Source organism: Dama dama, chromosome 8, assembly GCF_033118175.1.
Source record: "Dama dama isolate Ldn47 chromosome 8, ASM3311817v1, whole genome shotgun sequence".
Classification (NCBI taxonomy): domain Eukaryota; kingdom Metazoa; phylum Chordata; class Mammalia; order Artiodactyla; family Cervidae; genus Dama; species Dama dama.
Genome location: NC_083688.1, coordinates 27606477 through 27634114, shown reverse-complemented (window position 1 = coordinate 27634114; position 27638 = coordinate 27606477). Strand labels below are relative to the sequence as shown.

The following is a 27638-nucleotide window of genomic DNA, read 5'->3' as shown; positions in this document are numbered from 1 at the left end:
AAGGCAGGAGGAGAAGGAGCTGACAGAGGTTGAGATGGTTGGATGGCATCACCAACTCGATAGACATGAGTTTGAGCAAGCTCTGGGAGTTGGTGATGGACAGGGAAGACTGGGGTGCTGCGGTCCACAGGTTGAAAAGAGTCAGACATGACTGAGCAACTGAAGAACAACACGTTATCAGGAGAAACTGGAAAGAGTCAGCAAAATATCATTTAACATGTGTACACTTTGATTGTAGCACCTGTGTGTTGATTTTTCAGAGCATGAAGAGTAGGGCAGCCCTGGCAGGGGCTATAATACTGGAGGTAGAGACCCTCATAAAACAGCAGAGTCCAGGCCCGTCCTGGTTGGTGATGCCATCCAACCGTCTCAACCTCTGTTGTCCCCTTCTCCTCCTGCCTTCAATCTTTCCCAGCATCAGGGTCTTTTCCAACGACACGGAAGGATGGGCAACTGGACCAGAGAGCCTGGCTGGATATGTGTAAAGAAGGCTGCCATTCCAGCTGTGGTCCCACCCTGACTGTCCTCACTTGAGGAATGGTCGCTGGAAGGAAAACAAGACAGAAGCACTCTCCAGCAGCACTGGGGAGCTGTGCTCTCCTCACCCCAGTCACTGTTTTGGTCCCACCTCTCACATCCAAACCTGACCCATCCTGCCTCAAGGAAAGTCACAGAGGGTTCACATTAAAGTCACTTTATTGATCCAGGTTTTGATCATCCTGGAACTGCCCCTCTGAAGGGCAATGGGGAGGGCACTGGGGCAAAGAGGCTTCACATGAGGTCTCAGTCGGCGACAAGGTTGTGGCCCACAGTGGGGGGTGACTCAAAGAAGCCCTGAAACCAGAAACAAAGGATCGGAATCAGTACGTGGGGAGATGGCCCCTCTCTCACCTACTCCTCCTCCAGATGCCTCTATAACAGCCTGATTTGAGTCAGCCCGCAGTGACTCAGCCCATTGATTGAGGGCCTGTCACCTTTACTCCCACACAGAATTCATAGAGCTCTTGTCCTGTGATTTTCCCTTGGGCTTGGGCTAGAGAAAAATGGCAGTGCCTTATTTGCTTTCACAAAAGCTCTCCAATAACTTGTTCTTCAAGGTGGATCTGTCACTCAGCTCTGGCTGTGTGGACCCACCAACCAATCCAGGCTTTGGAAGCCCAGCTGCCATCCTATGAGTGGGAAGTGGTTTCCTAGGAGAGCATGAGGGGCTAAAAGCCCCCAGAGGTGCAGACTGCCTCTGGAGAGCCAGCTCCATAGCCAGCATCCTCGTCTCCCCTAGACCAGGTTGATCAGCTCCTTGCAGGCCTCTCAGTGTTCACTGTCACTCTCCTTATAATCCATCCCCGATATCACTGGAGTGGCTTCTTAATATCATACCACATTATAATATCCCCCTCCTCAGAATCTCCCAGTCAACTTGCCACTACACTTGGAATCAAATCCAAGCTTTCACCAAGATCTATGAGCCACTGTGTGGTCAACCCTGGACCTATTTCTCTAACCTAATCTTCTACCACTGACTTTCCCATCAGACATGCCATGGTACCCTTGTCTCCAGACATTTTCATTGTTTGTTCTCCTCCTGGGAGGCCCTTCCTTCATATCGTCTGTTGGTTACCACCTTCTTGTAATTTAGGTCTTAGTCCAAAAAAAAAAAAAAAAGACTTTTGTCAACGCGGAGAAGTCTGATGTCTAGGGCAGACCCATGCCCACTGCAGTGTCTGAGCAGAAGGAAGGATAAGAGTTGTGCAACAGAAAGGATTAAGAATCAGGAGACCTGGGTCCAGTCTTGGGTCTGCCAATAACCTCCTATGCAGCCCTGAGTAAGTCACTGGGCCAGCCTAGGCCCCAAAGTCTCAAACATAAAGATAGATGGGAGGGCTAGACAGGTGTTTTCAACCTGGATTCTGAAGAGTTCAAGTCTCCTAAGGAGGTAACCCAGAGCCTTGCCCAGGTGACTTGCCCAGGGTACAAAGTAGAGCAAAGTCAGGAATTGCTGAAGGCTTCTGGACTCTCTCTCCTGTTCATCCAAAGAAGCTTTGCTATCATTTCCTGTATACCAGGGAGTGTGTGGAGAAAAGGAGGACCTTTTACTCAATATTGAAAACTCTGCAGTTTCCCATGTCTACTGTAAACTCAATGCCGATGCATGATTGTATAGATCATTACATCCTTAGAGATGCCTGGAACTTGAATCATGCCCCAGTCTCTTACATGGATGCTCACAAGTAGTCTGAGAAAGGCAGGAAAGTGGGGGTACCCTTCAATTGGGAGAGATCTTTTCTTCAGCTTCTCTGTTCACAGCCCAATACCCATTCTCTCTTTTGCACTTGTCTCCCTCCTTTAAACATGTCCTTGGCAATTCCACCCTCCCCTGAAAAAGTGAGAGCCCCTCACCTTGACTGGGTTGGCCACCTCACGTTTCAGAGCCTTTGAAACCACTTTGGAGGTGAAGCATTGATCTTTGTTCACCTTGACCACTGGGCTCTGTGAGGAGGAAAGCCAGGAGTCAAGAAGGAGGCAGAAAAGGGTGTCAGGGCCCCAGAGAAAAAGAGATAGGACTCAAAGTCAGGGCTTTAGAAGTCTTAAGAAGACACATGAGTCTCACCTTGGGGAACAGGAGTCGAAGTTTGTCCTCTTGCTTGCCCCTAGAAGAGATGAGGATGACAAATGGGACCTAGGCTTGCTAGAACCCCTCTCCTCTGCCTTTGCAGGTGTCACTAATGGCTCATGGAATTTTCTCCTGCAGATCCCAAACAGGACCTCTGAATCATTCACAGAGTGCTCCTGGCAGCTCTTTCCTGCAGTGTGAACACCCATTCGCTCCCTGCTCCATCTCTCCACTGGACAGCATGGGCTGACCATAAGCTTCACACACCTCACCCCCGTGGTTTTGGTGGGGAAGGCTGCTGGCCCACTCCTCACACATGGATCCTCAGGATGGAGTTTGCTGGTGTGACCCATCTTCTGGGTCATCACATCCTGGGTCATATCATCCTTCCAGAACAAACCTGCAGGGTGAAAGGATGTGGAGAATTAACACCTGGGATGCTCTGACTGGCCCACTCCAGGGATCAGGGTAAAGTAAACACTCCCCCTTTCCCTCAAAGTAAGACAAAGGATCACAATTTGTGGAGAGAATTAAATGAGATGTCACATAAAAGTTGCTTAGCACAGCGCCTGGCATGTAATAAATATTCTGCTAGGATTAGGACTGTACTCTTTTCGCTGACTCACTTGATATTATTGTGAGGATTGAATGAGATTACAGATGTGAAGAGTCCTGTGAAAACTCTAAGTCAGTGAGTGATTCCCAAACTTCAGGGTACATCGGAATCTTCTGCAAGGCTTGTTAAAACACAGATTGCTGTTCTTCCATCCTAGAGTTCCTGATTCAGGAGGTCTGGGGTGAAGGTCATGAATTAGCATTTTTAACAAGTTTCCTGGTGATGCTCACACTACTGGTCTGAGGATGCACTTTTAGAACGTGCTAAGGCATTATACACATGCTAGGCATCAGTAGTGGTAGTAGTAATATGAATTCTGGCCAGATTTCCTATCTGACTCTTCCCTCATTCATGAAACTCTCCTCTAAGAAAGGGTCAACCATCTGTCTTCAAAGGACTCCCCACTCCCTTCCTTCCTCTTTTGTATTTGTCATACAATTTGTTATGCTTCCTACTCAGAGGCTCAAGTGTGTGCGTGTGTGTGTTTTCCTGGCTGAGAACTTAAAGATTCCTGGTTCTGGAAAAAATCTGCTAGTGCTTAGGGTTGGGGCTAGTCCCAAAGAGTTAGATGCTGTTCTCTTCCAGGCGCTTCTTCTAGAAACCTCTGTTGGGCCCTTCCAGGGTGTTTGAGGGCAAACAGCCTGCCCTTCCAGGTCCATTCCCATTCTGGTCTCTCCCCATTCTCCATGAAGTGAACATGACAGAAAGAGTCAAGTAGAGACATTAGGGGAAGAAAGCCAGTTCTCCAATCAAAAGCCCCTCACTATACCTCTGTATATGACAAGCCCCAGCCTTTCTTCTCTAGCTCTTACTCACCACGCGGCACAATCTGCTGGAGTAAAACTTGCAAGTGCTTGAAGACCGGGGTGGTAAATCTTGGGAGGGGCCAGAGCTGCCCCACTCCTACTTGGCTCTGACCATCTGAGGGCAAAAAAGTGGTGTGAGAAAGGGGCTTGACAGAAGCCTTCCAAATTCCAGTTGAAGAAAAGCAGCTTCCTTCCATTATCACCCCTGTGATTCAGGTTCAATGGTCCCTGTCCTCTTCACCTGACTCCCTCCTCCTTCCAGTTCCTCCTTCTTTTTATTTTTCCCTCCACCCATCACAACCTTCCCTGTTTGTTAACCTCTGCACTTCATTCACTTTTGGTACCAAATAAGAGCCAAGTTTACAGGCAAAGAGCAGTCCATGGAGGGTGAGGTAAGCAGACACTCAGAAAGCCACACACATAGAATGGATAATCAGGTGAATAGGTAGGGCAAGGAAAGCAGGGGAATTGCATTCAGGGAAGGCTTTAAAGCCTGGAGGGGATCGAAGGGGACTGGAGGATGACTCCGCGGTAAAGAATTGTTCCATCCCTGGGTCAGGAAGACCCCCTGGAGGAGGAAATAGCAACCCACTCCAGTATTCTTGCCTGCATAATTCCATGGACAGAGGAGCCTGGTGGGCTATAATCCATGAGGTCGCAAAGAGTTGGACAGAACTGAGTATGTGAGCACGCATGAGCACACACACATGAGGATTGGAGAGGAGTCCTGAAATCTTTAGAGGAAGAAAGTATTGGTATGCATAGGTTTTGAGCATCTAAATCCTTGTCCTGAAAGCTAAAATTTGCCCAACTGGGCATAAGAGAATGTGAAGGGAGCATAATCCCTAATGCTATACACACTTTTTTCATTCCAAGTAGATGGAGTAGGGTTGGAGCCTATTTTTTGTTGTTCTTGTTCTTGTTCTTGTTTGCTTGTTTCTTTGTTTCTTTGCGGGGGGGGGGGGGGGTGGGTTGTTTGTTTCCGATGGTGGAATTACCGCGATTCATTATGGAAAAGAAATTCTCTTCCCCATTTAAATGGATACTATTATCATTTCCCTGGCTCTGGGAAGGAGGAAAACGTCATACTGAGAAGGAAAATAGCTTCTGGAAGGAGAGATCGTTCTCTGGGGCTGCGTTCCCAGAACCGGCAGGAAAAGTGGTGACCCGGACACCCTCAGTCAGACCTACAGGGGCACCTGGCGCTGTCCGCGGTGCTGAGCGGTGGCCAAAGCCTGGCATGGAGGAGGCTCTGAGCTGTAAAGAGATCTAGGCATCCCTAAGAAGCTTGCGGGTCCTACCCTCTCCCCACCCCCACTCCCCTGGCCTCCTCCTACAGGTTTTCCCGAGTCCTCTGCACCGGCCTCTAAACCCAAGAATCGGGCGAGGAGAGCTGGCGCCAGCCTAGGAGTTTGCGGCGTCTGCCCGAAGCTCGGGTGCTGGAATCCTCGAGTCTGCGCAGTCGGTCTCTGGCTGCTAAATGTGAGTCAGCGATGGTCTACCCGGATGGCGCAGTGAAGGGGGAGGAAGATGGACCTTTTCTGCCTCATCCTCTTTTGCCCCAGTCTAACCCTCCCATTCTTCCCGGAAACTGGATCGCAAACACCAGGCTCCCGGGGCTTACAAAGAAGCCTTGGCTCATCCTTCGGCCCAGTCTTCTCCCTGGGCCCGGATACCCGCGGTCCCTGCTCCTGCTGTCCAGAGATCCTGGCCCTTGACTATGCCTGAGCCATAGGAATCTCTTCCTCCGCTCTTCGGCAAGTCTTGCTTCTCTTGTGGCCGCACAGGCCAGTTTTACTTCCCTGTGCCCCTGTGTTTTTCCGTCCTTCTTCCTAATCCCCAATCTTTCCCTGAGTCAGCTTCTCTTAGGTCCAGATCCCATACACCGAGCCCCACTCCAAGCCTGCGCGTCCTTCTGCGCACTTTTCTTTTCTTACTCCCCAAACACATTGTTTTCCTCCGAAGTTCCTAACCTTGAGGTCCCCAGACCCACTTCTCTCAGAACCGCTCTCTGGCCCTGCCCGCACCCCCCGCCAGGTTTCCTCCTGACCGTGACCGCCAACGTCGCTGCAGCCCCCCAGGCGGCTGTTGAGCAGCAGGAAGCAGACGAACAGCCAGAGCCCCCGGAAGCTCCCGGGCCACAGCGGGCGCTGCATCCTCCCGGGCTCACCCCGCTGGTTCCCCACCTAAGTCGAAGAGATGGCAGACAGCTGCCGGAGGGACTGCGCAGGGCTGTTGATTCCCACCCGCTGGCTAGCCAGACTGAATCTACACAACCCTCCCTTGGCAGCTGGGCCAATCGCTGGCGGGCCCTGCCGCTGCCTACGCCTATCCAGCCCCTACTTCTCCTATGGGCACCACAGCGACCCAAACCTACTCCTGGGAGCCCACTCCTCTCTTAATAAAAACAGATCCCAAGGACTACTGCCTCTACTTCCAGTCCCAAGGTTGGAGAGAGGGCTTGCGTGTAAAATGCAGGTGTGAAATGTACCTGCCTCATAGGTTTGTTGTGAGGATTAAATATGTACAGCAACTGGATAGCTGGCATTCAATGAAACTAGTCTATTTTGATTTTCCTGATACTTACTTCACCCTTACCTACCTTAAAATCTCCAACCATCATGGGTTTAACCTGCTAAATATACGCACAACTATCTTCTCCACATCCACTGCCGTCGTCCTGGTTCAAACCACTGTACCCATTTTAATAGAGCTATTGCAATAACTAACTACTGAGGTAACTAACTGATCCATAGCTTCCACACTTTCTTAGTTACAGGCTGATATGTGAGCTTCCTAAGCTCTAGACATTTGAATGTCTTTTTCATTAAGTTTAAATTTTTATTATGAAAGTTTTCAAATATTAGGCATGAGAAGACTCAAATGAATAAACTTAAAACATGAATATTCTTATCACCCAGACTTAACAGTTATTAAGATTTTTTCACAGTTGCTTCTTTTCCTTGCTGAAGTATTTAAGAGTAATTTACAGACACCATGACATTTCACTCCTAAATAATTTAATATACATCTTTTAGAATTAATGATATTTTTCTATGTAACCACAATACCATTATGATACCTATGGTAGGCTGAATAATGAACCCCAAAGATGTTCACGTCTGAATCCCTAAAACGGTGAACATGTTTCTTTACGTAGAAAGCGGGACTTTGCAGGTGTGATTAGCATTAGAAGATGGTTCACTTCAAATGGGGAGAATATCCTGGATTTTCTGAGTGTGTGCAACTTCATCGCAAAGGTCTTCGCAGAGAGAAGCAGGAGGGTTAGAGTCAGTAATGGAGGATATAACATTGGGAGCTAGAGGTTGGAGTGATTCAAGAAAGGGGCCACAAGCCAAGGAATGCAAACAGCCTCTGAAAGCTGAAAAGGTAAGATTGTGTTTTCTCCCTTTAAACCTCCAGAAGGAGCAGAGATCTGCTGACATTTATTTTATATTTTATTTATTTTTGGCTCTGCTGGGTCTTGATTACTTCTCGTGGACTTTCCCTAGCTGCAGAGAGTGGGGGTTACTTTCTCTTTGCAGTGCTCAGTTTTCTCATAATGGTAGCCTCTCTTGTTGTGGAGCATTGGCTCTAGGCACATGGACTTCAGTAGTTGTGGCACATGGGCTTCATTGCCCCGTGGCATGTGGAATCTTCCCAGACCAAGGATCGAACTGGTGTCCCCTGCATTGGCAGGCAGAATCTTAACAACTGGACCACCAGGAAGTCCAGACATTTTAATTTTAGACTTCTGACTTCCAGACCTATAAGATAACAAAATTGTTTTGGGGCACTAAGTTTGATTTGCTGTGATTTGTTACACCAGCATTTGGAAATCAACACAATGTCTAAAAATATTTACTATTCCCTAATTAACACAATTCTCTAATACTTTCAGATGCGTGTGTGCTCAGTCGCATCTGACTCTGCAACCCCATGGACTGTGAGCCCACTAGGCTCCTCCGTCCATGGAATTTTTCAGGCAAGAATATTGGAGTGTGTTGCCATTTCTTTCTCCAGGGACATCTTCCCAACCCAGGGATCGAACCCATGTCTCCTGCATCATCCTGCACTGGCAGGCATATTCTTTATCAGAGAGCCAGCTGGGGAGCCCCAATACTTCCAGATACAACTCCTTTAACAGATTAATGTTTCGTGAATATTTTCTACAACTCTGAGCATTTCATTTTAATTTTTTAATAGTGCTTTTTTTTGAAGAGCAAAATGTTTAATTTTGAGGAAATCCAATTTATTAAGTTTATCTTTTATGGTTAAAGCTTTTTTTTGTCCTTGAAAATGTTTGCCTACCCCAAACTCACAAAGATTTTCTTCTAAGAGTTTGGCAGACCACATAAAATCAATCAGAAAGCATTCTCTCTTTCGTTATGCTCTGAAAGAGTTTTGATATTATTTTTTTTAAAGAAAAAATTAAAACTATATTTATTGACAGATGACATGATCTGGATACAAATTATTTTATTCTTTAAATTTTGTATTAAGGTATAGCCAATTAACAACGTTGTGACGGTTTCAGGTGAACAGAGAAAGGACTCAGCGATACATACACATGTATCCATTCTCCCACAAACTCCCCTCCTGTTCAGGTGCCACATAACATTAAGCAGAGTTCCATGTATTATACAGTAGATCCTTGCTGGTTATTCATTTTAAATATAGAGGTGTGTATATGTCCACCCCAAACTCCCTAACTATCCCTCCGCCCCAACCCTTCCCCCTGGCAACCATGTTTGTTTTCCAAGTCTGTGAGTCTTTTTCTGTTTTTTAAGTAAGTTCATTTGTATCTTTTTTTTTTTTTTTTTTAGATTCCACACATAAGACAGGTCATACAATATTTCTCCTTCTCTGTCTGACTTACTTCACTCAGTATGACAACCTCTTGGTCTATCCATGTTGCTGCAAATGGCATTATTTCATTCTTTTTTATGACTAATAGTCCATTGTATATATGTACCACCTCTTCTCTATCCGTTCCTCTGTCAATGGACATTTAGGTTGCTTCCATGTCTTGGTTATTGTAAACAGTGCTGCAATGAACATTGGGATGCATGTATCATTTTGGATCATGTTTTCTTCCAGATATATGCCCAGGAATGGAACTGCAGGGTCATATGGTAGCTCTGGGCTTCCCAGGTGGCACTAGTGGTTAAAAAAAAACAAAAACAAAAACTGCCTGCTAATGCAGTAGACTTGAGATGCAATTTCAATCCCTGGGTCGGGAAGATCCCCTGGAGGAGAACACAGCAACCTACTCCAGTATTCTTGCCTGGAGAATTCCATGGACAGAAGAGCCTGGCAGGCTATAGTCCATAAAGTTGCAGAGTCGGACATGAGTGAAGCTACTTAGCACGTGTGCACATATGGTAGCTCTATTTTTAATATTTTAAGGAAACTCCATACTGTCCTCCATAGTGGCTGTTCCAATTTACATTCCCACCAACAGTGTAGGAGGCTTCTCCACACCCTCTCCAGCAGTTTCTGTATGATTGGTATTATTTTTCTGAGTGTATGGAGTTGGAATTTCTTTGTGAGTTTTATTACAATTTTAATTTCTTTAGCTATTCAGATATTCTACTTCTTTTCACATCTCTTTTGGAGACTTGAATTTTTCAAAAAATTTATTCACAATATTTAAGCTATCATATTTGTTAGCATAAACATATTCATATTTCTTTATTATCCTTTAAGTAGCTATAGATATTTGAAGTAATTTCACTTTTTAAATTCCTGATTTTGATACTTTGTATTTTTCTGTCTTTTTATTCATCAATGTAGCTACAGATAAATATTATTGATCATTTTCAAGAACTGACTTTTGGCCTTATTGCTTTTTCTCTATGGTTTGCCCATTTTATTGATATCCATTCTTTATTATTATTTCCTTCTATTTTTTTGAGTTTCATTTATTATTTCCTAACTTCTTGAGTTGGTAGCTAAGATCATTGATTTAAATGTTTTCTTCTTTGCAATAAAGGCATGTAGATCTATACATTTCCCTTTAACCATTAGTTTTTCATGTTTTGACTATCAATAATTAATGTTTTCTGATTTTCCTTGTGACTCCTTGGACCCATGGATTATTTAGAAGGATGTTGCTATCGGGGATTTTTAAAGGTTTTTTGGCTATTTGTTTATTTTTTAATTAAATGTGGCCTGAGAACATGCTTCATATGACTTAAAAATTTCAAAAACAGGCTGTCCTGGAACTGCCCCTGTAGATAGCAAAGTGGCTGGCGGGGAGGACAGAAATGCTTCAACTAGCTGCAAAGTTTTGCTTGGAGAAGGAAATAGTTCAAAGAAACCCTACAGTGGTAGGAAACATGGGGTTCTCAATTCGTGTGTGTGTGTGCTATATCACCCCCTCTGAAATGTAAATTCCTCCTCCCCCAATAAAGGACAGGTTCTAATAACAGTCCTGATTTGCACAAGCCCTGAGGCACAGTGAGTCAGCACCTGCCCCACAAACTGGCCTCACCTTGGCGTCTGTGTTTGATCTTCTCTCCAGCCCCTTGATTTCCACTCCCCCCCCTTTTTTTTATAGCCAGTCAAGGACCCTCACCTGGAAAACAGCAGATTCTTGCTTGCAGACTTTACACCATGGTAACCAATTCTTATCATGGGGCTCAGTCACTCAGAGCTGATGTGTTACCCTAGCAACCGATCTGGGCGAAGGAAGCACAGTTGCCATGGTGAAAGGAGTCAGAAGCTGCTCCCTAGGTGATTGTGCAGGTCTGGATTCCCCCTGAGGCTCAAGCTCCTCTGGGTAGAGTTCTCGGCCAGCTGGAGGTGCTCAGCCTTGTGCAGTTGCCCAGTCCAAGCCTCCAGAGCATCCCTTGAGCTGAGACAATACTTCTAGCAGATCTATCTGTTCTACTCTTGCCGTCTCTCAGTACATTCTCCAACAGTGCCAAGATAGTCTTTTAAAATTTTTACATCATTATTCTATTCATTTCCTTAAAACCTCTGGTGATTTTCTTCTGCCCTTTGTGTAAGAACTAGTATTCTTTACTATGACATACAGGGACAAGAGAAAATGGACATCTTAGCTCAAGCAGAGAGAGAAAATTTGCCCTTCCTCCGTCTTTTTATTCTATTAAGATCCTCTCTGAATTGGATGATGCCTACCTGCATGGGTGGTCTTCTTTACTTTTTCTCTTTTTTTTTTGACTGTACAGGGTCTTCATTGCAGTGCTCAGGCTTCTCTTGTTGCAGGGCATGGGCTCTAGAGCATGCAGGCTCAGTAGTTGCAATACTAGGACTCTCTAGTTGCCAGGCACAGGCTTAGTTGTCTCAGGGCATGTGGGATCTTAGTTCCCTGACCAGGAATTGAACTTGAATCCCCTACATTGGCATTTCAGAGAAGGCAATGGCACCCCACTCCAGTACTCTTGCCTGGAAAATCCCATGGATGGAGGAGCCTGGTGGGCTGCCGTCTATGGGGTCGCACAGAGTCGGACACGACTGAAGCGACTTAGCAGCAGCAGCATTGGCATTCTTTACTCAATCTACTGATTTCAAATTCAGTCTCTTCCAGAGACACTTTCACAAGCACACTTAGAAATAACACTTTCCTAGCTGTCTGGGCATCCCTTAGCCCAGTTGAATTGACGCAGAAAATTAATCATCATAGTGAGCAACTGGAGTGAACCTTGCTGGGGACCCCTGAGGGTCTGTGTAGAACTTATTTCAGATCGACTCCCACCAAGGGAAGGATATACTAGAGCATTTATCAACCAAATTAAGTCCTTAATTGGTTGACGGCAGCCTCAGAGGGTGTTAATCCCTAAATATTTCAAGCCTGTCTTGAGCATAGGTAGGCAACTTCCCCAGGCATTCCAGAAAATCCACTGGATGAGAAGAAGCCCATGCAGACACCCTCCACCTGCAGCTACATGTAAGCACAGAGATGGGTCAGGGGACAGGAAACAGGGCTTCTCCGGGGTCAGCTACATAACTATTGTATGAATCTAAGACTCTCTTCACTGACTAGCCTTCAACTGCCTTGAGGCAGGAACCATGCATTGCAGTGGCCAGGCACAGTGAATATATGATGGGAAAAAGCAAGGTGGGTGATTGGGGTCAACCTAGTTAATAAGAACTAGATATAGAGAAACAGGCTGAGGGTTATGTTTAGCTATGTCCTTAGATGCGAAGATAAGATGGGAGGACGTGGTTGGCAGCATGTTTAAGCCTGTATTACAGAGTCACCTGGACTGCAGGGAGATCAAACCTGAATATTCACTGGAGGGACTGATGCTGAAGCTGAAGCTCCAATACTTTGGTCACCTGATGCAAAGGCGACTCAGTGGAAAAGACCCTGATGCTGGGAAAGATTGAGGTCAAGAGGAGAAGGGGGCAACAGAGGATGAGATGGTTGGATGGCATCATCGACTCAATGGATATGAGTTTGAGCAAACTCTGGGAGATGGTGAAGGACAAGGAAGCCTGGAGTGCTGCAGTCCACGGCGTCACAAAGAGTCGGACACGACCAAGAGACTGAGCAACAGCAGCAACAAGAGGAGTGTCCCTTAATTTCCTGGGCTATGTAAGTGGGCGAGTTCTATGGTCTGAAATCCTAACCCCAAAGGTGATAGTACTTGGAAGTGGGGCCTTTGGGAGGTGATTAGGTCCTGAGAGTTGAGATCTCATGAATGGAATTAGTGCCCTTATAAAAGGGACCCTAGAGAGACCCCTTGCCCTTCTACTACGTGAGGTTATAGCAAGATGGAGCCGTCTATAAACCAGGAAGCAGGCCCTCACCAGTCACCTGACCTGCCAGTGCCTTAAGCTTAGTCTCCACAGCCTCGAGAACTGTGGGAAATAATTTCCATTGTTTGTAAGCCACCAAGTTTATGGTGTTTTGGCATAGAAGCCTGAACAGAGTAAAACAGTGGGCTTGATACTTTCCAGTGTGCTACCATTTGTGAGGATCGAATGAACGGAGTATGAAGGTGCTTTGAGAAATTATAAAGCCCAAGGCATAAGACAGCTGGAGTTTGGTTGGGCTGATCTCTCCGCTCCCAGGGGCAAACTGGCCATAGGTATCAACCTGCTGAATGTGCAAAGCCTTGGCCATGTTATTCCCTGCGTGATTTCTCAGGGTCTAGAGGGAAGACTTTCCCTCCACAGAAGGAGGGCTGTGGGTGGGGATGGCGGCTGTTCCAGCTACTCTTCTACCTTGCCTTTTACCCGCCTCAGAAATGGTCTGTGGGAGGAGGAAGCGATCTGAAACCAGGCCTTCAGTGCTCTCCACACCCCATGCCCTGTGTTTGGATCCCACTTCTCTCACCTCGGAGACTCTGATCAATTCTAAACCCCACTTCCTGCCTCCAGACAAGCCTGTAGGAAGAGTTTGCTTGAAAATCGGCATGAATAATCCAAATTTGGGTCAGCCTGAAACTGCTTCTTGAAAGCATCAGGGAAGGTGTGGGGGTGGGAGTCTTCCCCTGAGGCTTTAATCAGCTGCAAAGTTGTGACTCAGAGTAGGGAACAGCTCAAAGACATCCTAAAATGGGAAGAAACTAGGGATTTTCAATGAATGTCATGAGGCAGGTGTTGCCACTTCCTCCCTCAGCCCCCCTCACCCCCAACCAAATTCAGAAAAAGTCTCAACAGTCGTCTAGATCTGAATAAGCTCTAGGACTAGTGACTCAGGAACTGTCAGACTGCAGCCCCTTCCCTTGTCCCCATATCTAATCCCACTTCCTTCTGGGGATTTTCCATTAGACACAGGGCTGGTCCATCCCCTGAGCCCAGAGGAGATTGGCAGCTCCTTGTATACCAACTTGGTGGAACCATGGTGACCAGTCTCCACCACAGGGTCAGTCACAGAACCACTGATGAGGTGCAGCAGCCAATCCAAGCTAAAGAGGCCCAGCTGCCGTGATGACAGGGATGGAGATCAATGTCTTTGAAAAGGGTGAGGGGCTGGAGCCCCTCTGAGGTGCTGGCTGCCTCCAGATGGAGCCCAGCTAGGACACGCCCAGCAATGCTGCCAAGGTACCAATAGATTCCACCTGGATAATTCACTAGCCCCACACAGGTTACTTGTCCCTACTCTTCTCTGTTTCATAATCTGTTTTCCACCAGCATCAATGTATCTTTAGAAAATGCTTGTATTTTCCTATGCCTTTCCTTTGAAATCCCCTGATGATTTCCCACTGCATTGTGAATAAAGCCCAAAAGCTGACTGAGCAGTCCTGGGCCTCATGTCAAGCTGTTTTCCTAAGAGCCCTACCATCATCACAAACCTAAAGGCAACTGTACTTGCAGTTCTCCCTGGCTTAGGGGCTCTTCCTCCAAATCTCCACTCTCTACTGAAAGTGCTATTCTTTCAGTACACACGAGGGCTGTTTCTTTGTGTCATTTAAGTCAAACTTTAAAGAGTCACCTTCTCAGGCTGTCCTTAGTGTGAAGATATCTGAGGTGTGAAGCAGCCCAACCTCTACGGAGGGGTCTTTTTGAGGAAGGGTGCAGCAGCACGGGGGAAGGCTGGGACTTGGCCTGGTCCTGCCCCACGCTTGCCCGCTCAGCTTCTCAGCTATGAAGATGGATGGATACCTGCTGGATGGGCAGGTATCTGAGCTCCAGAGAGCTCAAGGGTCCCAGGGAGATGTCTGAAAGCCTTGCTCGGTGGACTTCCTCCACACCACAGAGGAGAGCAAAGGGGAAGCCGAATGCGAGGGGCTCTGGGTACTTCGCTCCCATTTAAGGACAAAAACTTCTGGTATAGTCACACAATGTTTATGGATGGAGGGAGGAGGGGAGGATTAGGGTCATGTCATACTCAAGATTTTCTTAGAAAAGCAGAACCTGTATGTATATATATTTTTTAATTTAGGAAAGCTCTGAAGTAGATTTCTGCACGCGCTTCAGGCTCTGTTCCTATGCTTGATTTTACAGAGCCCTGGGCTGTTGGAGGCCCAGAGCCCCAGCATCCCACCGTTGATGAAATCTGTGTGAAGGTGTGTGAGACGAGGAACACGGGGCGCCCTCTAGTGGGGAGGGGCAGAATCTCCCTTAGAATCCGGCCACCCTGGCAGGCATTTTTCATCGTGGTTCAGTCGCTCAGTCATGTCCAGCTCTTTGGGACCGTGTGGACTGCAGCACGCCAGGCTTCCCTGTCCTTCACCATCTACACATTTTTCACACATCGTCTTTAATCCTCACAGCCACCTCTGTGAGGGTTGCCGTTACTACCATCCCCATTTCACAGCTGTGGAAGAAGGGACTTGAAGAGTTTAGATAATGGGTCCCAGGTCACAGCTGGCAGCGGCAGAACCAGGACTGGGTTGGCTCTGTCTGTACTGAAAGTGCTATTCTTTCCCATTCTCCAGGCCCTCTCTTTCAGAAGGCTCTCCATCAGGCTCAGAGGAGTCCTGTCTCTCCTTATCAACCAACATTCACCCCCTCCTGCCCCCTGCCTCCCTCCTTAAATGGGCTCTTGATGGGCTCAACCTTCCTGGTAAGGTTAGGCCGTCACCTGCAGTGAGGCCTTGGGTGGGGCCGGTCATCTCTTGGTTCAGGACCTCCATCCGAAACCACTTCTGAGTTCATGCTGCTCCCAGTTCACCCTGGTCCCTGGGGTCTGAGGGGAGGCAAACCCGGAGTCAAGGGTGAAGATAAAATGGTCAAAGAGCTCAGAGAAAAAGACAGGAGGCTCAAATGAAGAATTTCAAGATCCCTGAGTAAACCTCACCATAAAGAACAGCAGTAAATGGGTGCCAGGCTTCCCCAACCCCTCCCTTTGCCAAGATCACTAATGGCTCACAGAGTTGCCTCTGACTGAAATCAGACAAGCCTTCTCTTCATTCTGCTCACTGGATTTCTGACAGCGCCTACCTGCAGCCCTAACCCTCATCCCCTTCCCAGTGCTCTGCCTACCATTCATGTACAGCGCGGACAGAGCGCAGCCCTTCCCACACCTCAGCCTGGTGGTTTTGGTGGGAAAGGCTGCCGGCTCATCCCTTGAGCAGGACTCTGGGGCAGGGAGCTGGGTATGCGCTCCATCTTCTGAGTCTTCGCATATTGAGTGACATCATGGTGGAAGGATGGAATGAGCTGACACTTAGGATAGATAGTCTGATGGGCCCAGCCCCAAAGCCAGAGTGTGATAAGAATTTCTGCCTTCCCCAAAGTGCATCGGAACCTGAGGGCACTGGAGACTGGCTGGGGTACAGGAGTTTGCCTTCTGTCCACCTCAGTGTTTGAGTCCCTGTTCTTAGTATTGAATAGCTCTGTGATCCTGGAAAGCTTAAACTTTCCCAGCTTCAGTTTTCTCATCCATGAAATGACTAACCTCATAGGGTTGTTAAGAGTGGCAGGAAGTAGTGTGTTGACGTTTCTTAGCACAGTACTTGACACGTAATAAGTGATCACATGGCAAATTACTAGTGATGCTGTGAGAAGCAAATGAGGCTGAGGATGTAAAGAGTGCTTTGAAAACACTAAACATTACTTACACACTAGACACAGTGGTTATCAGCAGTAGTAATTCGAACTCAAAACAGAGCTCCCTTCTGAACCCTGCAACATGAAACTCTGCTTCCAGGAAGGCTTGTCACCCACTCTCCATGTCCATCTTTCATGTCTTCTATTTGCTATACACTCAGAGCTGCCCAATCCCCAATTCTGAGTCCAGGATATGTGCATGGTGTGGGGGAGAAGTTCTGGCTGGGGACCCCATGGTTTCTGGCTCTGGAGCACTTGGACAGCACTGCAGACTGGGCTAGTCCCAAGGAGATGGATGCAGGCCTCTTCCAGGGACTTCTAGTTGCCTCTACCATGCTTCTGTAAGGAGTCCAAGTAAAAGCAGCTGCCCCGTGAAGGCTGGGAGAACACTACCCCCATTTTGCCCAGGGTCTGGGCAGGTGAGGCTCCAGGGGTGGGTGTGATGAGCAACCTGGGAAAGGAGCTTTTAATCTTAGGTTGGAAGTTCCCTCCCTGCCTCTATAGCTAACAGGTCCAGCCTCCCTCCTCTAGCTCTTTCGGTCTCTCCTTGAGGCACCAGCTGCCGGGGCACACCTTGCCAGTATTAGATGGTCAGGTTGGCAACCTCTTGGTGGGGTCTGGCCAGCTGCACGTCCACCTGGCTCTGTCCCTCTAAGGGCACAAGAATGGCATCAGCAGAGACCTTGGTCAAAAGCCTTCCAAAGGTCCAGGTTGCACAGGAGAAGCATGTTCTCTACTGTCACTCCCAGATCACCTCCCCCTCCCCCCATCCATGCTCTCCCTTCACATCCATCCTTTGTCTCTTCATCCTCTGGCTCTCACTCACCCTTGGCACAGACTTGCAGGTGAGAGCAGTCTTTGGACAAACTGCCTGTAGACCTGTGGATGGACAGATGAGCAGAGCCCCAGATGGCTACAAAAACTGAATAGACAGACCAAAACAAAACAAAACAAAACAGGGTAGGGATAGGAGGAGAAATTAAGCTGCTTCCTGGGAGGAGAGCTGGAAAGAGTTCTGGAATCCTTCGAAGAATAAAAACATAGAACTTGGTTTCACACAGGTAGGGCTGGCAAGTCCAGGTTCTTTTCCTCAAAGCCACAGTACATCCAGCTACACAACGTGTGGTATGAGCTTCTACTACACAGACCCTCTTCAGTCCAGGTAGGTGAAGTGGAGTAGAGAAGCCTTTTTTTTTTTCCTTTTTATCCTGACTCTCTCTCCTTCTCCAGTTCACAAGCATATCCTAACACTGATACAGAAAGGTGAAGACCTCCATAAAAAGACAACCCAGTTGTTGTTTTTTTTGACAACCCAGTTTTAAAACAGAAAGAATCTGAACAGACATCTCTCCAAAGAAAATATTCAAATGGCTAATATGCACGTGAAAAGATGCTAATATCATTAGCCATCAGGGAACTGCAAATCACACCCATGATGACGTACCACTTCACACCCAAACGGGTGGCAAGAAGCAGAAAGACAGATAATAACAAGTGCCAGTGAGGATATGGAGAAACTGGAAGCTTTATACACTTCTGGTGGGAATGTAAAGGGCTGCAGTTGCTGTGGAAAACAGTCTGGTACTTCATCAAAAGATTAAATACAGAGTTACTGTTTAATCCAGCAATTCCCCTCCTAAGTACACCCACAAGAGAAATGAGAGCATATGTCCACACAGAAACCTCTACATGAATGTTCACAGCAGCATTATTCATAATAGCCCCAAAATGGAAACCTAAGTGTCCATCAACTGATGAATGGACAAATAAAATGTGGTATATCCACATAATGGAATATTATTCATTAATAAAAAGAAATGAAGTTCTGACACACGCTACAACATAGATGAACCTTGAAAACATTATCCTAAGTTTAAAAAAAAAAATGCCAATCACAAAAGGTTGCATATTGTGGGATTCCATTTACATGAAATATCCAGCATAAGCAAATCCAAAGAGACAGAAAGTCAGTTGGTAGTTGCCTAGGGCCGGAGGATGGGGGCTGAGAGAAGAGAATGGATAGTAACTGCTAAAAGTTACAGGTTTCTTCAAGAAAGGGATGATGAAAATGTTACAAAATTGATTGTAGTGATGGTTGCACAACTCCATGAATATGGTAAAACTATTTAAGTGGGTAGATTATATCTCCATAAAGTTATTATTTACAAGTCATCCTTAAATTTAGTTTAACAAAATGGAAGCGTTATAGCTTAAAACAACTTTTCCCAAACTTATCTTCTTGGCTTTCTCTTTTAGGTTGATTCATGTTTTTTATCTAAGTAAAATGATTTTAAAAAGAAACTTTGCCACTGTAAATGGAAAACCAGTATCCACTGACATAGATCGGAGGTGATTACAGAACAAAGAAAAAATTAAAAATGAAAGAGAGGGAGCCGTAAGGTGGCAACAGAAGGGGCTTGGGGAGGGGAGTTGGGCCTTTGAGGTAGAGGTCCCAGGGCTTACAGGTAAAGGAGGCACCCCAGGGCACAGTCCCTGCTCTCACCAGCACTGAAACCCTGGGCCAGGTGCGGCGGGGACTGGTCTGGAGGTGGCTGCAAGTTGGGAACAAGATCCCACCTGCGGGAAACAAAGAGTTCCTATGCAGCAACTAAGGATCCCACAGGGGCAGTGAAGAAGGAAGATCCCAAGTGCTGCAGCTAAGAGCCAGAGCAGAGAAATAAACAAGCAAATTAATTAATTTAATTAAATTTTAAAAACCTGTTACTGAACTTGCATCTTAGCTGGTTGCTTGGAGTACCTGACAACTTGCGCTGTGTTGCAGGAGCCTAGAATCGTGTCTGATACACTGTAGTTCTCGGTGAGTATACTCTTACCTCCTTAAAAGCTCTTAATAAGGCCCAGGGGAGCTTTCTAAAATTCAACTTGAAGCTCCTCACTCCCAGGTTTAATATTCCTCCATGGCTCTCCATTACACTTTCCAGTAAACACTAAACCCGGTATGGCCGGCAGTATCTAGCCTTGCCTTCCTCTCCAGACAGTTCTCTCCTCTCCTTCTCTGTGTTCCAGCCTCAGCAGCCTCCTCTCCATTCTTTGAATGCCTGAGCTCTTCTCAAAAGTGACCTCCCCATCCTCCATACTCTTTGTTTCCCTGTAGATCCCACCTTCTCAGAGAAGCCCTTGAATGTTTCTTCTCCCTATAATCCATTATTATTTCATTTCCTTAGACACTAATCACTATTAATAATGACTAATTCCTTTGTTTCCTTGTTTGTTGTTTTGTCTCCATTGGAGTGTAAGTCCCAAGAGGGCAGAGGACATGTTTGTTTCATTGATACATCCTCAGTGTCTACCTACCGGAGTGAATGAATATTCAATAATATTTGTTGAATAAATGAAAGATTTTGGGTCCAGAGACCCCTATGAAACTTCTCTGCCTCAATGTTCTCATCTGTTCATTGGGTACCTCATGGTGGTGACTGTGAACATGAATTGAAACGACCCTGTGAAAACAGCCTCTTGTTGTAAGAATACAAGGTGAGTCGATTTCTGCTTCACTTCAGCTTCACCCTCCCTGGGATTCTCAGACCTCAGCCCAAGCCCCATTAGTGGGTGAACAAACTGGAAGCCAAGAAGGTCAGGCGCGGTGTGGTGGAGAATCAGGAGCAGAACTCAGGAGTTTGGCTTCACAGCTCACCAGGGAGAAGCAGTGGGAGACGCCAGCTCATCCAGGAGAAGAGAGGCTGCCTCCTTCCCTGGTGGCTCAGATGGTAATGTATCTGCCTGCAACACAGGAGACTCAGGTTAAACCCCTGGGTGGGAAAGATCCCCTGGAGAAGGGAATGGCTATCCACTCAGTACTCTTGCCTGGAGAACTCCATGAACAGAGGAGCCTGGTGGGCTACAGTCCGTGGGACTCACAAAGAGCCAGACACACCTGAGTGACTAACACTTTCACTTTCACCCTGATGGGGCAAGGAGCCCCTGAATGAGTTGCACCAAAGCTGGACTGAAGCAGGCCTCAGCTTTGGAGGCTCCTGGGAGCTTCCTGCCTGTGGGTCAGTTTGGCTGAGAGGCGGTGAGTGACGCATGGGCCGCTGATATCCTCTTGGATACCTCAGTGGGAGATACTACCGTTGTGTTGAGGTCTGCAAGACCCAGGCCATGCCCTTTGTCAGGGAACAGGGTCTTCCTTCAAGGACATGATCATGTCTGATGGAGATCTCCTGAAAAAGAAGCAGCTTCTCAGAGCTGGATCAGAATTAGGAGGGTATCTGGATGATGAATAGCCCGAAGACTCTTTAAGGGGGCTTCTCAGAGACTTCCCTACGGTCCAGTGGTTTAGAATATGCCTGCCAATGCAAGGGACACCGGTTCAATCCCTGGTCAAGGAAGATCCCACACACCACGGAGCAGTTAAGCCCATGCATCACAACTACTGAGCCTGTGCTCTAGAGCCTGTGAGTCACAACTACTGAAGCCTGCATGTCTAGAGCCCATGCTCTGCAACAAGAGAAGCCACCGAGATGAGAAGCCTGAGCACTACAACACAGAATAGCCCCCGGAAAGCAACGAAGACCCAGTGCAGCCAAAAAAAGGAGAGAAAGGAGTACGTCAGGGCTGTCCACCGTCATCCTGTTTATTTAACCTACGCGCTGAGCACATTATGAGAAATGCCGGCCTGGATGAGTTCCAAGCTGGAGTCAAGATAGGCAGGAGAGAAACTATAAGCAAGGTGAAAAGACAGCCCTCAGATTGGGAGAAAATAATAGCAAATGAAGCAACAAAGGATTAATCTCAAAAATATACAAGCAACTCCTGCAGCTCAATTCCAGAAAAATAAATGACCCAATCAAAAAGTGGGCCAAAGAACTAAACAGACATTTCTCCAAAGAAGACATACAGATGGCTAACAAACACATGAAAAGATGCTCAACATCACTCATTATCAGAGAAATGCAAATCAAAACCACAATGAGGTACCATTACACGCCAGTCAGGATGGCTGCTATCCAAAAGTCTACAAGCAATAAATGCTGGAGAGGGTGTGGAGAAAAGGGAACCCTCTTACACTGTTGGTGGGAATGCAAACTAGTACAGCCACTATGGAGAACAGTGTGGAGATTTCTTAAAAAATTGGAAATAGAACTGCCATATGACCCAGCAATACCACTTCTGGGCATACACACTGAGGAAACCAGATCTGAAAGAGACACGTGCACCCCAATGTTCATCGCAGCACTGTTTATAATAGCCAGGACATGGAAGCAACCTAGATGCCATCAGCAGACGAATGGATAAGGAAGCTGTGGTACATATACACCATGGAATATTACTCAGCCATTAAAAAGAATTCATTTGAATCCGTTCTAATGAGATGGATGAAACTGGAGCCCATTATACAGAGTGAAGTAAGCCAGAAAGATAAAGAACATTAGAGCATACTAACACATATATATGGAATTTAGAAAGATGGTAATGATAACCCTATATGCAAAACAGAAAAAGAGACACAGATGTACAGAACAGACTTTTGGACTCTGTGGGAGAAGGCAAGGATGGGATGTTTCGAGAGAACAGCATCGAAACATGTATATTATCTATGGTGAAACAGATCACCAGCCCAGGTTGGATGCATGAGACAAGTGCTCGGGCCTGGTGCACTGGGAAGACCCAGAGGGATCAGGTAGAAAGGGAGGTGGGAGGGGGGATCGGGATGGGGAATACATGTATCTCCATGGCTGATTCATGTCAATGTATGACAAAACCCACTACAATATTGTAAAGTAATTAGCCTCCAACTAATAAAAATAAATGAAAAAAAAAGATAGGCAGGAGAAACATCAACAACCTCAGATGTGCATATGATACCACACCAATAGCAGAAAGCAAAGAGGATCTAAAGAGCCTCTTGGTGAGGCTGAAGGAGAGTGAAAGAGCAGGCTTAAAACTAAATATTAAAAAAAAAAACTAAGATCATGGCATCCACCCCTATTGCTGCATGGCAAATAGAAGGAGAAAAAGTGGAAGTAGTGACAGATTTCTTCTTCTCTGGCTCTAAAATCACTGCACATGGTGACTGCAGCCATGAAATCAGAAGATGATTGCTTCTTGGCAGGAAAGCGATGGCAAACCTAGACAGTTGAAAAGCAGAGACATTACTCTGCTGACAAAGGTCCATATAGTCAAGGCTATGGTCTTCCCAGTGGTCATGTACGGTTGTGAGAGCTGGACAATAAAGAAAGCAGAATGCCAAAGAATTGATGCCTTCAAACTGTGATGCTGGAGAAGACTCCTGAGAGTCCCTTGGACAGCAAGGAGATCAAACCAGTCAATCTTAAGGGAGATCAACTCTGCATATTCACTGAAAGAACTGAAGCTGAAGCTCCAGGATTTTGGCATCTGATGTGAACAGGTGATTCATTGGAAAAGTCACTAATGCTGGGAAAGATTGAAGGCACAAGGAGAAGAGGGCATCAGAGGATGAGATGGCTGGACGGCATCACTGATGCAATGAACATGAACTTGGGCAAACTTCAGGAGGTGGTCAGGGACAGGGAAGTCTGGCATGGTGCAGTCCATGGAGTCGCAAAGAGTTGGACACAGCTGGGCGACTGAACGAAAACAACAACCATATGCCAATGTATGTGCATGTGCAGTGTATTTATTTGCATTCACTATTTATTGCTCTATTACTGTGTAACAAAATCACCTCAAAGTTTAGTAGCTATGACAATAAACATCTGTCTCACACAGTTTCTGTGAACTGAGAATCTGAGAGAAGATTAGCTGGGTATTTCTGGCTCAGAGTCACTCATGAAAGTATAGTCAAGATGTCAGCCAGGGCTATATTCACCTAAAGGCCTGACTGGGCCTGATTCCCTCTCAATGGGGCTCACTCACCCGCTGGCAACTTGGTGCTGGCTGTTGGCCGGAGGCCTCAGTTCCTAGCCATGTCAGCCGCTCTGTATGACTGCTTGAGTGTCTTTACAAGACAGCAGTTGCCTTCCTCTAGGAGTGACTCGAGAAAGAGGGAACAGGCAGAAGCCACTGTGTTTTTATAACCTAGCCTCAGAAGTCACATACTATCATTCTATCACATTCTACTGGCCACACAGACCAACCCCAATACATCGTGGAAGAAGAGGGCACAGTGGCCCAAATAATAGGAAGTAGGATCCTTGGAAGAATCCTATCACTCCATCCATCCATTGCACCGGGTACCAAGTGCAATGTGTGCATGCAGGATTGTGTATGGCGTTGTGTGTGTTTGTGTGTGTATGTGGGCTTGTATATATACGTATATAAGTTTTGTGTGTATGTGGATGGATGAGTATATTTAGACATGCTTTATGGCAAATAGATGGGGGAAAAGTGGAAACAGTGACAGATTTTATTCTTTGACTCCAAAATCACTGTGGACAGTGACTGCAGTCATGAATTTAAAAGACATTTACTTGCTCCTTGGAAAAAAAGCTATGGCCAACCTAGACAACATAGTAAAAGGCAGAGACATTACTTTGCTGACAAAGGTCTGTCTAGTCAAAGCTATGGTTTTTCCAGTAGTTGTGTACATATGTGAGAGTTGGATCATAAAGAAGACTGCGCACTGAAGAACTGATGTTTTCAAACTGTGGTGCTAGAGAAGACTCTTGAGAGTCCCTTGGACAGCAAGGAGATCAAACCTGTCAATCCGAAAAGAAATAAACCCTGAATATTCATCAGAAGGACTGATGCTAATGCTGAAGCTCCAATACTTGGGCCACCTGATGAAAAGAGCTGACTCATTTTAAAAGACCCTGATGCTGGGAAAGATTGAGGGCAAGAGGATAAGGAGGCAACAGAGGATGAGATGGTTGGATGGCATCACCGACCTAATGGACATGAGTTTGAGCAAGCTCCAGGAATAGTGGACAGAGGAGCTTGGCATGCTGCGGTTCATGGAGTTGCAAAGAGTCGGACAAGACTTAGGGACTGAATGACAACAAGGGTGTGTGTATTTATTTGTGTATGTGTGTGCCGATGAGTATTCATTGTGCCTATGTGTGCATATGGTTGTGTATGTGCATTTGTATGTGTATATGTATGTCCGTGTATGTGTATACTTGTGCATGTGTTATGTTCATGTATGTGTGTGAGGTATGTACATGTGTGTGTACATGAAGGTGTGCATGAGCATGTACATGTTGCACTTGTGTGTATAAAGGTGTGCTGGCACACGTGCAAACAGAAATGTCACCCGTGTGGAGGAAAGCAGGAGCCAGGAGTGGGGGCACTAGGGAAGGAGTGCCTTTTACTGCTGAGACAGTACATGGACTGAAGGCATCCAGAGCCTGGAGAACAGGCTCTCGCTTGCTTCCAGAGTGTGCAGACTCTCTGTCCTCTCTGCCTTTGGATCCCTCTGCCAAGGCTTTATTTCTGGTTCATTTTTGTTTGAACATTTCAGTCTTCCCTGAGCGGTGCCCTAGGGAAGCAAAGGAAGGGCTGGCTCTCCTCCCTGGAAGCTGAGTTCAGTGGAGAGCAGCGCCCCCTGGGGGAAGCCAGAGAGAAGGGCCGGGGAAGGAGGTTTTCCTGACCCTAATTGCCCAGCTTGACTCTTCTCTGTCCAGGGCTGATCTTGAGTTTCGCAGGTTTATTAGGCAAAAAGAGGGCGTTTCATTACTTCTAATAATCCAGGCTTCCCTGACTGCTCAGTTGGTAAGGAATCCACCTGCAATGCAGGAGACCCTAGTTCAATCCCTGGGTTGGGAAGTTCCCCTGGAGAAGGGATAGGCTATCCACTTCAGTATTCTTGGGCTTCTCTGGTGGCTCAGCAGATAAAGAATCCGCCTGCAATGCAGGAGACCTGGGTTCGAGATCCCTAGGTTGGGAAGATCCCCTGGAGAAGGAAAAGGCTTCCCATTCCAGTATTCTGGCCTGAAGAATTCCATGGAATCCATGGGGTCACAAAGAGTTGGACACGACTGAGCAACTTTCACTTCACTTCACTTCTTCTTAGAAGCAACTCCTCTCCTCTTTCAATTTAGAATGTTTCTGATGCTAACTTTTGTGTTTAGAGGACTTTATGCTTTTTTCCCCCTTTTTAAGTAAGTATTTTACTTTATGATTGTGAAAGTACATATAAAGAAAAATGGGTAAAATATAAATGTGAGGCTCAACAGATTATTAGAGTGTGAATAACCATGTCAAAGTCTCCAGGCAAGAGAACATTGTCCATAACCCCAGAAACATCTTGTCCCTTCCAGATTACAACTCTTTCTTCTTTCCTTCATCCCAAAGTTAATCACTCTCTTGACTTTATGGGCATAACGTCCTTCCTTATCTTTGCTGTAATGTAACATAAATAAGTACACATTTCTAAAGAGTGCTGCTGCTGTTGCTGCTGCTAGGTCACTTCAGTCATGTCTGACTCTGTGTGACCCCCTCAGGCTCCCCCGTCCCTGGGATTCTCCAGGCAAGAACACTGGAGTGGGTTGCCAATTCCTTTCCAATGCATGCATGCATGCTAAGTCGCTTCATTTGTGTCCGACTCTGTGCGATCCCATCGACAGCAGGCCCACCAGGCTCCTCTGTCCACAGAATTCTCTAGGCAAGAATACTGGATTGCATATAGGGTTATCGTTGAGGGGGGATCGGAATGGGGAATACATGTAAATCCATGGCTGATTCATGTCAATGTATGACCAAAAACCACTACAATATTGTAAAGTAATTAGTCTCTGACTAATAAAAATAAATGAAAAAAAAAAAAAAAGAATACTGGAGTGGGTTGCCATTTCCTTCTCCATTTCTAAAGAGTAGTGTTTACAAACACGATTTTAAGATGTATTAGCTTCCTGTGGTGACTGAAACAAATTACCACAATCTTGATGGCTTAAAACAACAGAAATTTATTCTCTCACAGTTCTAGAGTCCAGAAGCAGGAAACCAAGGTGTTGGAAGGACTGAGCTTCCTCCAAAGGCTCTCTGGAGTAACATTTTTTTCCTTTTATACCTTCTGGGGACCCCCCTGGCATTCCTTGGCTTGTGGAAGCATAACTCCAATTTCCGCCTCTGTCTTCACATGGGCTTCTTCTCTGTGTTCAAACCTCTCTTTTTTCTTATAAAGACACTAAGCATTGGATTTAAGTGAAAGTTGTTCAGTCGTGTCTGACTCTTTGTGACCCCCATGGACTGGTCCATGGAATTCTCCAGGCCAGAATACTGGAGTGGGTAGCCTTTCCCTTCTCCAGCGAATCTTCCCAACCCAGGGATCAAACCCAGGTCTCCCGCATTGCAGGCAGATTCTTTACCAGCTGAGCCACAGGGAAGTCCAATTGGATTTAAGTGAAAGTGAAAGTGAAGTCACTCAGTCATGTCTGACTCTTTGCGACCCCATGGCCTGTAGCCTACCAGCCTTCTCCGTCCATTGGATTTTCTAGGCAAGAATACTGGAGTGGGTTACCATTGGATTTAAGGCCCACTCTAAATCTAGGATAATTTCATCTCAAGATTCTCAACTAATTACATCTGCAAGACCCTATTTCCAAAATAGGGCATATTCTAAGGTTCCAGGTAGGTATGAATTTGGGGGGAGACACTATTCAACTCACTAAATACAATATGTATTATCTTGTGCTGACTTTTTTTTCAACATTATGTTATAAAGAATCACCCATGTTGTTGACTATAACTATATTGAGTATAATAAATATACATTGTATTCATTTTCATTGCCTTCCACTATGTGATATCATTACATTGCAATTCAGAGTAGGATGTACTGTGAGGCTAACAGAGCTTCAGCTTTGGAAGTCTTCACCTTCATGGACTCTTTCCAAGGCTCTGGAAGAAGCCCCAGCTATGTGTTCACATGATCAGATCTTTATGTGTGATTTACAAAAGTAATACATTACATTTTCTCATTCCATTTACATCTTTTTCTTGCCTAATTGCCCAGGATAGAAGCTCCAATACAATGTTGACTAAAAGTGGGGAGAAAAGACACCCCTGTCTTGTGCCTGATCTTAGGAAGGAAGATTTCAGCCTTTCATCATTGAATATAAGGTTATCTGTGGATATCTCAAGATACCCTTTATCAGGTTGAGGATGTTCCCTTCTGTTTCTGGGTGCTGAATATTTTTATCATGAAAGAATGTTGGATTTTATTAAATTCTTTTTCTGCATCTGTTGAGAT

At 46.0% G+C, this 27638-nt stretch overlaps 1 protein-coding gene across 1 annotated transcript; it reads right to left on the bottom strand.

Annotated features, from left to right (window-relative positions):
• Nucleotides 1–695: 695 nt before the first annotated feature.
• RESP18 (regulated endocrine specific protein 18) lies at nucleotides 696–6281 on the bottom strand. The gene is made up of 6 exons (XM_061147906.1): nucleotides 6084–6281; nucleotides 4044–4148; nucleotides 2879–3011; nucleotides 2609–2648; nucleotides 2398–2487; nucleotides 696–834 (listed from the first exon to the last, which is right to left on the bottom strand). The coding sequence occupies exons 1-6, from the start codon at nucleotides 6187–6189 to the stop codon at nucleotides 784–786; spliced, it is 525 nt and encodes a 174-aa protein (XP_061003889.1). The 5' UTR covers nucleotides 6190–6281; the 3' UTR covers nucleotides 696–783.
• Nucleotides 6282–27638: the final 21357 nt, after the last annotated feature.